At 51.4% G+C, this 15,777-nt stretch overlaps 1 protein-coding gene across 1 annotated transcript in view; it reads right to left on the bottom strand.

Moving 5' to 3' along the window:
• LOC104995592 overlaps positions 1 to 15,777 on the bottom strand; it is a 23,776-nt gene that overhangs the window by 1,705 nt on the left and 6,294 nt on the right. Inside the window, exons 2-3 of the mRNA XM_010849526.1 lie at positions 4,706 to 4,787; positions 5 to 216 (exon numbers count right to left, since the gene is read on the bottom strand). Coding sequence (XP_010847828.1) covers positions 5 to 216; positions 4,706 to 4,787 — 294 coding nt within the window. The remainder of the gene's footprint in view (positions 1 to 4; positions 217 to 4,705; positions 4,788 to 15,777) is intronic.

Consider the following 15,777-nt stretch of genomic DNA (forward strand, 5'->3'; position numbering starts at 1 on the left):
CGGCGGTGGCCAGGGAGCACCATGCCCATGTCTACCAGGCGGGTGTCGCTGAGGCCTTGGCAGTCTGTGGCCCACACCAGGCCGTGCTGCTCGAAGAGCCTCGTGTACTGCTCCAGGTGCAGCGCTCGCAGCCACTCAGCCACTGAGAGCGCCCCGTCCCCGGCCTCCGCCATGGTTCCTACCAGCAGAGGCCAGCCAGCAGGGCTCTGTCCAGACCTGGAATAGACACACGGGCACAGGTCAGAGGCAAGCTGTCCAGGTACAGGTCTCCAATCAACAATTCTCTGTGGCTTTTCCATACCATGGGCTAAGCTCTGTGTTTGAGCTTTCTCCCCTGCATCCCACGTGCCAGGCAAGGTGAGGTACTGCCTGGACTCTGAACACACAGGCTTCTCCTAATGCCTGAAACCTTCCACCTCCTCCCCCAGCCCACCTCTGTGGCCTCCTAGCATCCAGCTCCTCCAGGAAGTCCTCCAGGACCTTCAGAGTTGGTGCTGTCTTAATCCCCATCCACGGCCTTGGCCACTGCTGTGGCTGTGTCTGCACCCATGCCCCTCCCACGCTCTGCAAGACCCAGGCAAGGACACAATTCCTTCTCAGGCACCAGTTTTCAGCAGAGGCCCAGGCCCCAGGGATACTAGCAAGTACAGGTGGGATTGAGGGGTACCACTGCTGCACCTTTATAGGCCCAGTCTGTGGGGTGAGCCTTACCCCCACCTCCATGCCCCTGAAGGGAGCAGATTACTCCAGGAGGTGCGTCAACACAGCACCACACAGTTTGATGTCCTGGGCCTGTGGGTGAGTAACCCCTTCCCACCACTTAGGAGGGAAAGGTGGGAATGGATAGGATAAGCCATTCATTCATTCTTTCAAAACAGCCTTGTACTGGGCAATGGGTACTGAGGTCCCCTACTGATATTCAAGAACTCCTGATCTGGCAGGAGTCAAGGAACAGATGATGCCAAGCAGTGATTAACAGATCAAAAAAAAATGCTTATCTGCTCATCTCCACAGATACTAAAGAGGCATATGATAAAACTCAATATCCAGTACACTTAAACAAAAATTTTAGTAGAACAGAAACAGATCGACACTTTCTTAAAATAAAACCAGCACTTTGCTTAACAGAAAAACAAGAGAAAAACTTCCATCATTATTCTTAATACTACTCTAAAAGTTCAACAAAAATACACCATTGGTATAAAAACTGGGAAAGAAAAGTTAATCCATTACTTTAACATGAGTTCTGAATTGGAAAACCTGAAAAGTTCAGCTGAGAAAGTATTACAAACAGTAAAAGAATTTAGTAAGATAGCCAGGTTCAAAATTAATAGAATCAATATTTATAAGCAATAACAAAGTAGAAACCAGGATGAAAGACCTCATTTACAAACAGCATCACAAAATAAAAACCACCAAGAATAAACTTAAAAAGAAATGCATAGAATCTATAGGGAGAAAAATGTGGACTGATATTAAGGTGCAAAAAGAAGTTCTGGATACACAGAAAGACATCGTATGTTCCTGGATAGAGAGTATCATACAGATATTAACCCTAAGTTAATTTATAAATATGTACTATCCTCCTAAACATACACATAGAACTTTTTGGAGGGATGGGTGGTGGTGGCTAGACAAGCTGATTTGAAAGTTCATGTGGAAAAAACAAACAAGCAGGAAAATTCTGGAAGTGAAGGAGTGGGCAAAGGAAGGGTAGAGTGAGAATCAGCCTCACCACATATTAAAACATATAAATTAATTAATAATTAAAACAGCACAGGTTAGGGACTTCCCTGGTGGTCTAGGGGTTAAGATTTCACCTTCCAAAGCAGGGGGTGCGGTTCAATGCTTGGTCAGGGAACTAGATCCTAGATACCACAATTAAAGATCCCTTGCTGCTGCTGCTGCTGCTAAATCACTCCAGTCGTGTCCGACTCTGTACGACCCCATGGACTGCAGCCTACCAGGCTTCTCCGTCCATGGGATTCTCCAGGCAAGAACAAGGGAGTGGGTTGCCATTTCTTTCTCCAATGCATGAAAGTGGAAAGTGAAAGTGAAGTCACTCAGTCGTGTCCAACTCTTCGAGACCCCATGGACTGTAGCCTACCAGGCTCCTCCATCCATGGGATTTTCTGGACAACAGTACTGGAGTGGGGTGCCATTGCCTTCTCCCAAAGATCCCTTAGGCAGTCAAATAAATAACTAATAAAAATTTTAAAAAAAGACCCAAATACATTTAAGAATTTAGTAATACAACAAAAGTAACATCTCAGACTAGTAGGGAAAAGATGGATTATTAAATTGTTAGTGCAACTGTGTAGTGAGCTACAAAGCTGGACCCCTATACCTTACAACAGGATAAGTTACAATAAATCACGAAAGGATATGGAAAATCTTTGTCTCAGAGAGGCAAAGGCCTTTTGGAAATGATACAAATCCAGAAGGATAAAGAAAAGACTACAATATTCAACTGTAGACAAAACATTCCTGCACAATTAAAAAAAAAAAAAGACACCATAAACAGGGCCAAGGGGGATAAATGACAAACTAGGGGTATCACTCCTACCCCAAGCACAGGCTAATTTTCCTAGGCAGTTAAAAACACCTAGAAATAAGAAACAGACCAATAATCTGACAGATAAATGGGCAAAGCAGATGAACTGACAGAAAGAGAAGTATAAATGGTTCTAACACAGGACATGGAACATGGAACTCACCCTCCTTACACTGAGTGGTGACAAGGTGAGGCATTCCCCTCCCAGGATGGGGCAGTGCTGCTGGGAAGGGCAGCGCCACCAGAGCTGCGAAAACCTCAGTGCTCCGGGCCTTCTCACCTAGCCGCCCGTGGCTAGTTCCCTTGCAGTCTTCCTGGTGCGCGTCCAAAAGGACGGACGTAGGGTACTGGCTACCGCATTGTGTACAACAACAAAAGGTATGAAGTAATCAAAATATGCATAGACTGGAGAATGGTTAACTGAATTACAGTGTAATCACACAGGAGAACACTGAGCCATAGAAAATGAGGAAACTCCTTACACAGTAGTGTGGGGTGACCTCCTAAAGGAGTCGCTAAATGACTAAAGAAAAATGAAGAAACTCCATAAAGAAGGAAGGAACTCTACGTGCTCATGAGGATGACCTTCGATATGTATCAACTGACTAAAGAAAGGTTCAAAACACCATACAGAACATGCTGCCTTTCGCATGAAAAAAAAACAATAATAAACAAAAGGAGAGGATAGATCAGTGTGTGTCCATGGCTAAATGCAGATCTCTGAAATGATACAGAGGATACAGGCGATGCTGGTTGCCTCTAAGGAGGAATGCTGAGGGCTGAGGGGGATGGGAGGGTTTGTTAAAAATTTACCAAAAAACAACCACATGCACACACTGCCCGGGCCCTCGCTGGGCCCCATCAGCTTCCCTGGAAACCCAGCTCCAAGTGGAGATAAACTTTTCACTTTACATCTTTTTCTATTACCCAAATTTTGAACTACGTGAATTTTTCTAAAAGGCTCCTGAGGGTCCCAAAGGAAGACACAAACAAACAGAAATACATTTGATGTTCTTTGATAAGGGGCTCTCGACATTATAAAGACAGCAGTTCTTCCCAGGTTAAGTTAAAGCTAACACAATCCCAATTAAAATTACCCACAGGCAGATTCTGAAGTTCATATTCAGGGAATTCCCTGGCAGTTCAGTGGGTAAGACTGTGCTTTCAATGCAAGGGATGCAGGTTCAACCCCTGGTCAGGGAACTAAGGATCCCCTACGCCACGAGGCACAGCCAAAAAACAAGGTACGGCCAAAAAATAAAGTTCATATTCATGGATATTAAAGATCTATTGTTGGATGGGAAAGCAAGATGCAGAACAGTGTTTTATCATATAAAAATCTAGGGTAAAGAAAAAGAAAATATATACATGTACATACACACACACACATACATAAAACACTTGGATACGTATACAGGACACTGCTGTTGAGGAGCAGACTCCCAGCTGGAGGACAAGAAAGGGTTACCTTTCACTGTATCCTCTTTATCTTTTTAATTTTATACCATTTTCCAACAAATTACAATTTAGACGATAACAGGATCATCTGGAATTAAGAATAAGACCATAATGCACCAGGCATGGAAGGAAATCAAGTCATCAGGTACACACCCCACCTGCCTCACTGATCCCTGCCTGACTCCATCCTTCAAAACCCTCCTAAGAAGTTCTTCGCAAGATCTCTGGCTTCACCCTTTCTCTCTGCCTCTTAACCTCAGTTTTTCAAAATGGAAAACAGGGGCTTCCCCAGTGGTCCAATGGTCAGGACTCTGCCTTGCCATGCAGGGGACACCAGTTTGATCCCTGGTCCGGAAGATGCTCCGTGCCATGGGGCAACTAAGGCCATGCAGCACAGCTACTTAGCCTGTGCTCAAGAGCCCAAGGCCCACAGCTACCGAAGCCCACACACCACAGAGCCCGCACTCTGCAACAAGAGAGAAGCCACTGCAACGAGAAGCCCACGCAAGGCAGCTGGAGAGTAGTGCCCGCTCTCCACAAGTAGAGAAAGCCCATGTGCAGCAACGAAGACCCCATGCAGCCAAAAATACACAAATAAATGGAAAACAGGACACTGGGTCTCACCTTCATGAGGCCTTGGTGGAGGCTTAGCCTACAACACCCAGCCCAGCTCCCCAGTTCCCCCTGACTCACCAGTGGGGCTGCCCAGGATGCCGGGGTCCCCCAGAGGCAGCAGCTACTCTGAATGGCTCCTCATCTTGGCCTGAGGTGGAAGCTGCAAGGACAAGGGTAAACGAGAAAGTCTAAGAGGCAAGGTCACTTTGAGTGGCTGGATGCCAGGAAGAAGAAGGAGGAAAGGGGAAGGGGTGGGGGGAAAAGACGGGGAAAAGGAAAGAGAAGTAAGAAAGCGAGAAGGGGAAGAGGACCGAGGAAGAGAAGGGAGGGCTCAGGGAGCCGAAAGAAAGCAGGCGATGGTTAAAGGGAGGAGGGCCTTCCCGTGGGGCTGACTGACAAGGGGGTGAGAAGCAGACCCAACAGGCCTGCCTGGAGGTGGAGACCACACCATGGAAGAGGGGGGCCAGGACCCCCTGTTCTCTGGCCCTCCCCCAGGACCAGTGGCCTGGCCAGGAGGCTGGACTGCCCCCCAAGAAGACATGGGAAAGTGGTAGATGCAGCTCCACGATGGAGGCAGGGTCCCCACAATGCAGAGTCTGCTAGAAAGAGAAGGGGAACCTGGGGAGATCCAAGGAGACAAGGCTGTAAGCCCGGGAGCTGGCGGGGTGGAGGGGTGAGGCAGGGCCACGAGACCCCAGGGGCCCTGCTCCTAAATGTGCATGGGGACCAAAAGAAGGTGTTTCCAGGCAGGAGAAAGAAGTGGCCATCCCAAAGGTCAGGCCACCAGCAAGGCCAGGAGGCCGGGGCTCTGCTCAGGAGGGTGGGTGGAAGGGGCAGGTCTTGGGCAGAGCCACGCTTCCTGCCACTAGCGCAGGGGCAACCGCAAACTGCTGGTCTCTGCAGGGTGACTTTAGGGGGTACAGGTTTTAAAAGTGAGTATTTTAAAATAAATTTTAAGTAATTAGTACTTCATAAAAGTTTGAAAAAAAAAAACGGCAGTACTACTCAAATGATGTTTTTTTAAAAAAAGAATTTAATAACACAATGTAGTCTTTGAGTTTCCCAGGTGGCTCGGTGGTAAAGAATCTACCTGCCAAGCAGGAAAAGCAGGTTTGATCCCTGGGTCAGAAAGATTCTCTGGAGAAGCAAACAGCAACCTGCTCCAGTATTCTTGCCTAGATAATCTCATGGAAGAGGAGCCTGGCAGGCTACAGTCCATGGAGTTGCAAAGAGTTGGACATGACTGAGCAACTAAATAGCAGCAGCAAATAGTCTTTACTATCAATATACACCAGACAACTAAAGCACTTTTTATTAACTTGTTTAATTCTCATAGCAACCCTAGGAGGTACATACTTCACAATTTAAGATGAAGCAACTGAGGCACAGAGAGGTTAAGTAACTTGCCCAAAGTCACACAGCTGGGAAGGGGTAATTTAAATATAGTCTAGACCTGCAATACAATAACTTCTAGAAGCCACATACAGGTACTGAAACTCCAGATGCGACCATATAGTGAAGTGTGCTCTATACAACACACACTGGATTCTGAAGACTTAGTAAAAAAAATAAGAACATGAAATATCTCAATAACTTTGTATTACATAATGAAATTATAGCATTTTGGATATTTGGATTAACTATGGTATTAAAATTAATTTCACCTGTTCATTTTTAATGTGGCTACTAGAAAACTTTAAATTGCATTTGTGGCTTGCATCACATTGCTACCGGACAGTGCAGCTCCAGACTCTTAACCACTCTACACACTGCCTTTCAAAAACGACAAGCTCTGACTGAGCAGCTGCTGCAGGCCAGGCACTGTTCTCAGGATTCAACATGGATTGATGCATGACAGCCCAACCAGGCTACTGGAATGACCAGGGCTGGGAAACAGGAAACTACCTCTCCTCCCTGAGAAGGGCCCAGCCCCCTCCAGGGCCTCTCTCTAGTTCCTATTCCTGCACTAAGGGCTTCAGGCCAAGATCAGACTCAGGGACTCCGCACTGACACTCCTCTAGGACAGCCTCATTCAAGGCATTGAAAGCATGAGCCAGACCAACCTCAACCCACCCTTCAGGAATCTCAGGCTTGACGGCATCAGATACCACCCAGCCAGCGAAAAACAGCCCACAGGGCCCTCACCAGGCTGGGGGTCGGGGAAGGCTTCCTGAAGGAAGCAGTCCTTTGAAAAAAGAAGTATGGAGCAGTGCGCTGCTGAACCATGCTAGGACCTAAAAAGACAAAAAAATCTGCAATACTAAACCTCTTTATTTAAATTTTGGATATTTTGCTTATCTTGGATTTTTTTCATTAATTTTCATTTAAAAAAAATATTGCTGAAAAATATTTACCTGGATTACCTTGAGCTTTTTGGTCTCCCGCTCCCCCTTATTTTGCACTCACTTATTCTGCCTCACTTGCTCCACGCTAATTCTGGTCTGGAGTCTGGAGGTTTAAGCCCTTCCCCTGCTATGACACATCACTGAATCTCCACTGCAGGGAAGCAGGGACCAGCAGAGGAGAGTATCATCCCGTTGCGACAGCCTGGCCACAAGTTTGGGGGTTTCCCTCCCCAACACCCCAAGGGCCCAGCTCAGGCTTTAGCATCTCACCAGCCCACCCTGCTCCTGCTGTTACCCTGGCTCCCTCCAGCAACTCTGCTGGGCCAACCTGGGTCCCACTCTGGCTCAAAACCTGTCCCACGATTCTCAGCGTCCTCAAGTACACCTCCTTGGACCATCGTTCGACCGGCTCCAGCCCTGCCGTTTACAGATGAAGAAACAAACACCCACAGGGAGGAAGTGACTTGCTCAAGTTGTCGAGACGTGCCCCAAGCCCCAACCAAGCTCAGTTGGCCCACTACTCCCTCCGTTTCATTTTTGGCACCAGCTTAACACATGGAAGCCCCCCAGATGGTCTGCTGACAATGAGCAAATGAACCACATCCTCCCACCTTCGGGTGCTGACTCGGCTGCCTCCTCCAGAAAGTCCTCCCTGACCGCCCCCTGGGCTCCTAAGCCTCAGATGCTGAGTCATGCAGCTCAGTGCTGCTCCTGCTCGGTTCCTGGCTGTCCCATTTGTGAGGGGGGTCTACCCAACCTCTACCCAACCTCCATCCTGGCCTGAGAGCCTGTACCTTTTTGTTCCCCCTGCCCTCCACAATAGAGCCCAGGACCTGACTGGGCTCACAAGGACACTTACTTAGTCCAGGAGTAAGTAAGGGTCGTTTGGAGTCTCTACCCATGGCAACTAGTCCTTCTTTAGGTCTAGTCTGAGTCCCTCTTGCTGGAGCCAAAGCTGTTACACTTCTGTCTTTTAACTACCATTCCAACCCCAAGGGCAGAGTTTAAATCTCATCGCCCCCTTCTCTGCCCCAGCCCAGCATCTCTCTCAAGCATCCCTGCTCACTCCTGACTGAGGACCCCAACAATGCCAGTCCAGTAGAAAGGCAGCCCTGAGCCTCAGCTAAGGACAAGCACACTCCCACTTCCTTGATTTCCTAAATACCTGCCGCATGTCCAGCCCCCACAAGATTTCCACCTTCACCTGAATCATCACCATAAAAAAGGCCCAAGCCTGGGTTTTTTATCCCATTTCAATGGAGGCTGTGTGAGGTGCTGGGTCACTTGTAGAGCCAAGAGGCAGCCTTCAAAGGATGTGACTGTCTGTCTGGCGGAGGCAGAGAAGCTTCCAGGGGGTACTCATGAGCTGGGCCTTGAAGGATAAGCAGGAGACTGCACTTCTAAGCCAAGGGAACTCAAGTGTGCAGGGCCCGGGAATGGGAAAGGACCTGGCAGATGCAGAGATGGGGAGAGCTCAGTGGGGCAGGGACAGGGGACACAAAGGACACCCGGGGAGGTGGAGGGGTCTGCCCTTGGTGGCCTAGGTGGGCGTGAGCCTCCTTCGCATTCTGATTTGTATGAACGAGTCCGGCCTGGATCTGGAGGCCTTGCTGATCCTAACTCCTTCCCCACTCAGTTCTGGAGTCCTCTCAGTGAGGACCCTTCCCAACTGTATTTTCAAAGCCCGCCCCCGGCCCCCCACACAGAGCTGTGCTCCAGATTCAAGAGCAGGCCCAATGGTGGAGGGAGTGGAAGGGGACGAAGGCAGGCCTAGAGCTTCAGAGCTGGGGCCTGTATCTCTTCACCCTCCAACCCCTCCTCCCCCTCACAGCACCCCACTCAAGGCAGGCTGGGCAGGGACCCCAGCGCCCAGACCTCAGGAAAGCCCTCAGGCCCTCCACACAGGAACTAACAGCAGTACACATCCAGCTAGGCCTGGGTCTACTAACCACAGCCCACTCGTACCACAAACTGCACACCTCACACAGCCTCCAGGGATACACACCTTCCACCCCATCTAGCACCCACACGGCCCACCTGACCCCACCACACACAGCCTTCAGTCCCCACACTCACTACCAACAGTCTGACTGTGGCCAACTGCCAGAGCCCCACGCTGCCCACACCCCCCGCCCAAGCACCAGGTCATACCTGTGGGCAGGGTCACCCTCAGCTGCTCCCCTCCTGGCGTTCTCAGGGTTCCGTTGACATAGACAAGAGGACTTGGAGACACTTCCCTCAAATATGAGGAACTAGGTGGGGGCTGGGTTCCCAGCCCAGAGTGTGCAGAAGTGGCCCCCGCCCTCTGCAGATCTCTGCCAGCTCTCTCGGGCCCTGCCAGGCAAGGTAGCAGGTGCAGCGCTCAGGCAGGCAGCTGACGAACCCCTGAACCAAGAAGCCTGTTTTCTGTTTCTCAGGGACTGATGGCCACACGGGCTCCGAGGAGGCACACTGGGGTCTCCTGCCCCAACCCCAGCCCCAGATCTCTGGCCCTTCACCGGCCCACTGTATTTCTGCCCCCACCCTGTCTTTGATGTAGCCTGTCCTCCTGGGTCCCAGGAATGATGGCGGCTGACAAGGTACAGCCCATAGAGCAGTGAGGACTGACTGAGTCCAGGCCCCAGGGCTTGCCTCGGCCATCTATCTGGTGGGGAGCTGGGGGCCACTGCTCTAGCCCAGAACCCATCCCCCCAAGGACACCAGGCAAGATCAGGTTCCGGTTCTGGCTCCATCACTTTTCACCTGAAACCCTGGGCAAGTCATGTCACATTCTGAGCCTCAGTTTCCCCTTCCACAGAACAGAGCTGTCACCCAGATGACCGTGACACATGACCATGTGTGTACTAGAGGCCACACTCACTCAGCATCTGTTTACTCCTCCGCTGCTTAGATAGACACTTCCTGTTCTGAGCCCCAAGGCCTTGGCTGGGCCTGTCCAGAAGGGTCCTTGGTGCTGGCCCTGGAGCCAGACTCTAGTCTAGACACCAACACCCTGGAATTCTCAGTTTCCCAGATACCAATGACTCCTGCACCCTGCCTCCAGCCATGTCCCTCTATAGGGCTCCAGACTGGATATCCCACTGTCTCCTGGATCTTCTTCTAGAGGAACCCCAGATACAGTGCATTCTCCACCCCACAGAGAACCCACCCACTCCCCTCTCCTGGGGAAAGCAGGTGAGGCCGTTGAGCAAATTAGACAAAATACCTCTTGCTAAAAAAGCCCCATAGGAGGGCATACAGCTCAGCAAAGAAAACAGGCTGAGTTTCAATCCCCCTCTCCCAACCCTCCCCCAGCCAGGTACCCTTGGGCAGTGCACATCTAAACCCAGTGGACCAGGTGAGAGGCAGGATATTTTAACAACCTCCTTAGAGCAGTCCCTTGAGCATCACCCTAATAAATATAAAACTAGTCTTATTAATGATCGATGCACATTTAAGGGACAGTGAACTTTCCCGACCTAAATTTCAGACCTACTCCTAACTCCTACCCCAATCTTGAAAGATTAATCACTTTCTACAACCTCCACATCTGGACTGTTTAAAGTTTTCACAGTTGCATTATCACTTTCATAATTAGAATAAAAAACGATAAAAGTATTTTCAGTCTATTAGAATTGAGTTTGTCCCAGTTTCTCCCCTAAAACCATCATTATAAAGTACCTTTTTTATTTTAAATATAATATGCAGAGAATTCCAAGAGAACTATAGTAAACGGAACTGATTTTCTGGGCCGTCTGGACTGGAAGACGCAAAACTTAGCTGCAAAGTTTACCTCCTCCCTCACTGTCTTATCCACCCAAAGTTCTCAGACATAGTTTATCAAATAACAACCTCCCCCCTCCACTGCCAGCCACCAACCAGAGGTCCAGAGGCCAATCACAGACTAAAGCCCACGAACTTTCAAATGTGAAGTGGACTGAGTCCATTATGAACAGGAGACTCCAGGGTTCCTGTGGTTTGCCTCTAGACAGCATCTGACCCCACCCTATCACTGCCCCTCACCCACATTCCCCCAAACCTTCCCACTCTTACGCCCAAGCCCCTCTCTACTCTGGAGAGGACGAAGTGTGAATGTCTGAAGTACCTCACTCACGGTAAATGAAGTGGAAAGTTAAAAGGCTTGATTTTCAGGCCTTGTCATAAGCCCATGACAGACAAACAACAAGATTCTACTGTACAGCACAGGGCACTGTATTTAATATCTTGTGATAAACCATAATGAAAAAGTATAAAAAGGAATCTATATGTACTGTATAACTGAATCACTTTGCTGTACAGCAGAAATTAATCCAACATTCATTATACATCAACTATGATTCAATTAAAAAAAAAAGTCTATGACATACTAGCCTCCTTGGCCTTACCAGTACCCGCCCCCCAAGCGGATCACCCTGGACCACTCCCTCCCGTTGCCCCATCTCCCCACTGCTATGTTTCTAACTCACCCCTCTTCTCCATCTGCCCCTCCCCAGCCGGCCTGATCCCTGGGCCCTCCTCCCTACCTCCTGCCCTTCTGCTACCTTTAATCAGAGCATCCTCCACCTGCTCCTGTAACCACCCTCCTTCAAGACAGAGCTCCTCCAAACCCCACAGCCCTGAGCCACATCCATCCACCTTCCCTAGACCCCCAACCCTTTACTCTTCAGGTCCCACCCTTCTTGCCTTGAAGGGTGGCCCAGCCAGCCGCCCTGCACCTGGAGAGACCCGGGGCCCTCTCATCAGGAAAGCACGGGCTCTGGCCTGGCCCCCTGGCGCCTCAGTCACAGACACACCCTCCTGGGCTGGGAACGCCCTAGGCAGGACAGGAAGCCCACCCCCACCAAAGGTGCTGAGGTATACCACAGCACAACTCCAGGACGATCCTCTTCTGTGACCACTGCCCCCCAGGAGGGATTTGGGGGGGCTCTTAACACTGCAAACAAGGCAGAAACAGGAAGAAACAGGGCTAACCACATGGAGGATGAGAGTGCACACAGCTGACGAGGGGCTCCCAAGCAGCAGGAGTGGACAGAAGCAGACAGGTTCGTCAGACCCTCACTTCATGCCAGAGGGATGGAGGACAGCCCTGGCTTGACAGGGGGTGTAGGGGCAGGGGGGAAGGCAGCTTGACTCCACCCCCTCTGAGGCGACCAGGTACCTAACACGCCTGCCACCCGGGAGGAGAGCCTGGGGCTCCTCTGCACCCAGAAGCAACCTCCCAGAACAGGACCTGACCCTGTCCTCTCCCTAGGTGGGTCCCTGGAAGTGACAAGCCAGATGATCAGCAGGGCCCTTGCTGCTGGCACCTGAAAGAGGAAGCTCCTGTTTCGGTGCATGGAGGTAACCAGATGGGCAGGGCAGGGGCTGGAAGGGAGAGAGGGAGATGGGGGGCGGGGGCAGGGGGACCAGCCCCACGGGCTCTGGTCTCCAGTCTGTTGTGGGACCTCAGCTGCCCCCCACTCTATAGTCAGATAAGAGGCAGGAAAAACTCTCCTCTCTCACTCACAGGGGACATTCTAACCCACTTATCTGACCCAGCCATCCCTGCCTAAAAAGACAAAAGGCCACAGTTACGGAGTGCTTCCCACCTCCAGGCGCTGGGCCAACCCTGCTACGTGGATAGCTTCATATAATTTTCATGACAATCTAAAAACTGGACGGTTTTAGCCCAACTCTACAGACGAGGAAGAAAACTGAGTCTCAGAGAGGTTAAGCAACTTGCCCAACATCACACTGGAGCCCCTCCTTCCACTCCACGTCCTCCGAGGGGAGAGTGTGGAGATCAGGAGCAAGGAGGTCAGGTGGGAGAGGGAAGGCAGCATGAGTGCAGTCTGAGAAGGGCCTTGAAGACCACTCAGCCTGACTGTCCAGACAACAGGGAGCCATGAAGGGCTGCAGGGTGCACGGGGCCACGGGCAGGCGAGTGGCCATGGGTCCTACTGCTGTGAGACTTGGGAATTCACTTAACTTCTCTGAGTCTTGGTTTCACCATCTGTACACTGGGCTTGTAGGAATAAATATAAGCCTTCAAAACAGAGCCCAGCCTACCCGTTCTCCCTCCCCAGTGACTTCCCACCTCCCTCAGAGTAAAAGCCAAAGTCCACCAGGCCTGCATGGTCTGTCCCTGCCTCGATATCATCCCAACCTACTCCGAGTGCTCTCGCCTCAGGGCTGGGCCTTGGAGCCCCCTCTGCCTGAAATGCTCTTCCAGACACCGGTGCAACTCACTCTTAGGCTTTTTCCAGCAGACACTGGATTACATATTTATTTGTTCATTTGTTAGTCTCCTCAGCTGGAGGATGAAGCACTGTCTCCTTCATGGCTCTATCCCCAGTGGTTACAAGTGTCTGGCCTGGGGCGGGGGTGGAGAGGGGTGGTGGATGAACGGACATGTACAGAGGCCTGACTTACCCTGGTCAGGAACTTGGGGCAGGAGCCCGTGACATGGGTAGGGTAAGGGATGGCTGGAGGAGGCAGGTGTCGAGGTTCAAGGTTCGAGTCCGGAGCTCAAGAGTGAAAGATTTAACTCTGAGATGCCTTGGCACCCTCCGTGGCTGGGCCTGCCCTTTCTCTCCACCTTTGAGGTTGCTCTAGCCACTTCCTACTGGGCCGGCCAGAAAAACACTGCTGAGGGGCCCTCACCCACACAGGGGAAGTCCTGACTCTCAGACACCACTGACGGTTCCCTGGAGCAGGTCTGAACAGCCCTAGACTTCCAGAAGTCTCTGAGCTCAACACCTGCCTCTCCTGCCTGCCTGCCTGCTCCTTCCATGGCTCCCCATTTCCCCCCACCCTCTGGCTCCCGCCCCTCACTCCTCCCTTCCAGTCCATTCCCTTCACTCTCACCTCTGGACACTAGATCTCCAGGAGTTTGCTCATCATGTTCCCTCTACCTCACCCTTCAAGTGTCACCTTCTCCAGGCAGCAGTTTCCAACCCCCATGGTCACAGCCTGGGTCACACAGAGATGTCACTATCATTGTGTCACATCTCACCCCAGCTTTGGCTGGGTGCCCCCTGAAGGCAGGACCAGGGTCTGATTTCCCTGCATCCTCAGCTACCAGCCTAAGGTTGGCAGACAGGGAATATCTACTGCTTGAATGAAATCTCCTGATTTTACAAGTGGAGAGCTAGGATCCCAGGCAAGTGATGATGTGCCCAAGGTCACACTGCTATCAGTGGCTAGAACCTGGCCCTCAGGCCGCCAGACCAGATGCCTCCCATTCTGTTCACACCCACCAGTTGCAGCTCTAGCTCCTGCCTGTCAGATCCCAGTCCTGTCTTTTCCTGGCCCCACATCCCCAAGCACCTGCTCCTGAGCCATTTAGGAACCTCCTAACCCAATCCTCCCCACCTCCAGAAGGGGAAAGTCAGCCCCAGAAAGGAACAAGAACCTAACCAGGGCCACACAAGTCAGGACAGGACCCAGACCACCCAGCCTGAACTGGAAAGAACTATTCCCAAGAAAAGAAGTATCAGGGGGAGGTGACCTCAGAGACACTGGACTAACCCCCCATCTCCAAGTGGCTGGGCCAGTCCCACACTAAGAAATGTGGATTTTCAAGTCACAGGCAGTAGAGGCAGATGACTGTTTGGGTTCACATCCTGGAACAGAGCCCTTAGAACCATTAGACACTCCCTGCATCTCTGGCCTCCCTAGACTCAGCTATCCGTCTTTACAGCAAGGAGACACCAGGAGGAACAGCCCCAATCTGAGGAAAAGGCATCACTGACTTAATGGACATGAGTTTGAGTCAACTGCGGGAGTTGGTGATGGACAGGGAGGCCTGGCGTGCTGCAGTCCATGGGGTCACAAAGAGTCGGACATGACTGAGCGACTGAACTGAATTGAACTGAGGGACAAGGCAGGACCTGAGTTGGGCCTCCAGGACCCCTTTACCAAGCAAGAGATTCCAGCCCAAAGCTGTCTTACTGTCCTCTGGCAAAGCTCAGTCCCCAACCTGCCCCTTGGGGAGGCCCTGTCTCCCTAACATGCTAGAGCCTCTGGAAACACAGAACCACACAGGACGTGACTGGGTGAAGGTCCCCATTCAAATGGGCAAAAGGTTCACCCAGCTCACATATCAAGGAGTGCAGAGCCAGGGACATGGAATGCTGATGGCACACATGCAAAGGCAAAAGCACAGTCCTCCAAGGAAGAACCTGGGTTTGAGAACATACCCATGCACACACAGGAACACGCAGCAGAAAGGGGCTCACCCAGGCAGGAAGTCTTGCACTTCCCTCATGGGGTGGGAACAGCTCTCCACCCCATGGGGCAGCTCCTGCCTCCATGCCCAGGTCTCTTTGAGGGCAACTGCGGTACCCACAGACCCACATGGGCACTGGGAGGAGATGGGGGAGGCACTGTGAACTACCTGAAGGCTCTCAGCCAAGGCCCAGTCTCCCTGTCTCCTGAGGAGGCTCAGGGCCTCCCGGGCCCAGGCCTCTGTCCACCATCCCATCAGAGCCGAACCTGGGCCTGCTAAGCCACATTCCACACGTCCTGAGAGGGCCTGGTGCACCAGCAGTGTGACCAGGCATTGCTCTGGGAGCCGAGCTGGGCCCCTCTCAATCCTAGTCCGGTGTCCAGGAGCACAGCCCCACCACCCCCAGGGAGTAAAGAGGAGGGCTGGCCGCTGTCTGTCTTCTCCCCCACCCCCATTAAGATGGCTATCTCTTCAGCTACCACCTAGTCCATTCCAGGGCCTGGTTTTCAGATTTTTTGAGAGGTGTGTGCCTCCTGGGTGTGTCTGCTGGGAGCAGTGGGTACAAAGGGCACACAGGGCCTGGAGGTGGCTGGGCCTCTGTCTCCCCCCTGCCCCAC

Source organism: Bison bison, unplaced genomic scaffold (assembly GCF_000754665.1).
Source record: "Bison bison bison isolate TAMUID 2011002044 unplaced genomic scaffold, Bison_UMD1.0 scf7180017864284, whole genome shotgun sequence".
NCBI classification, from domain to species: Eukaryota; Metazoa; Chordata; class Mammalia; order Artiodactyla; family Bovidae; genus Bison; species Bison bison.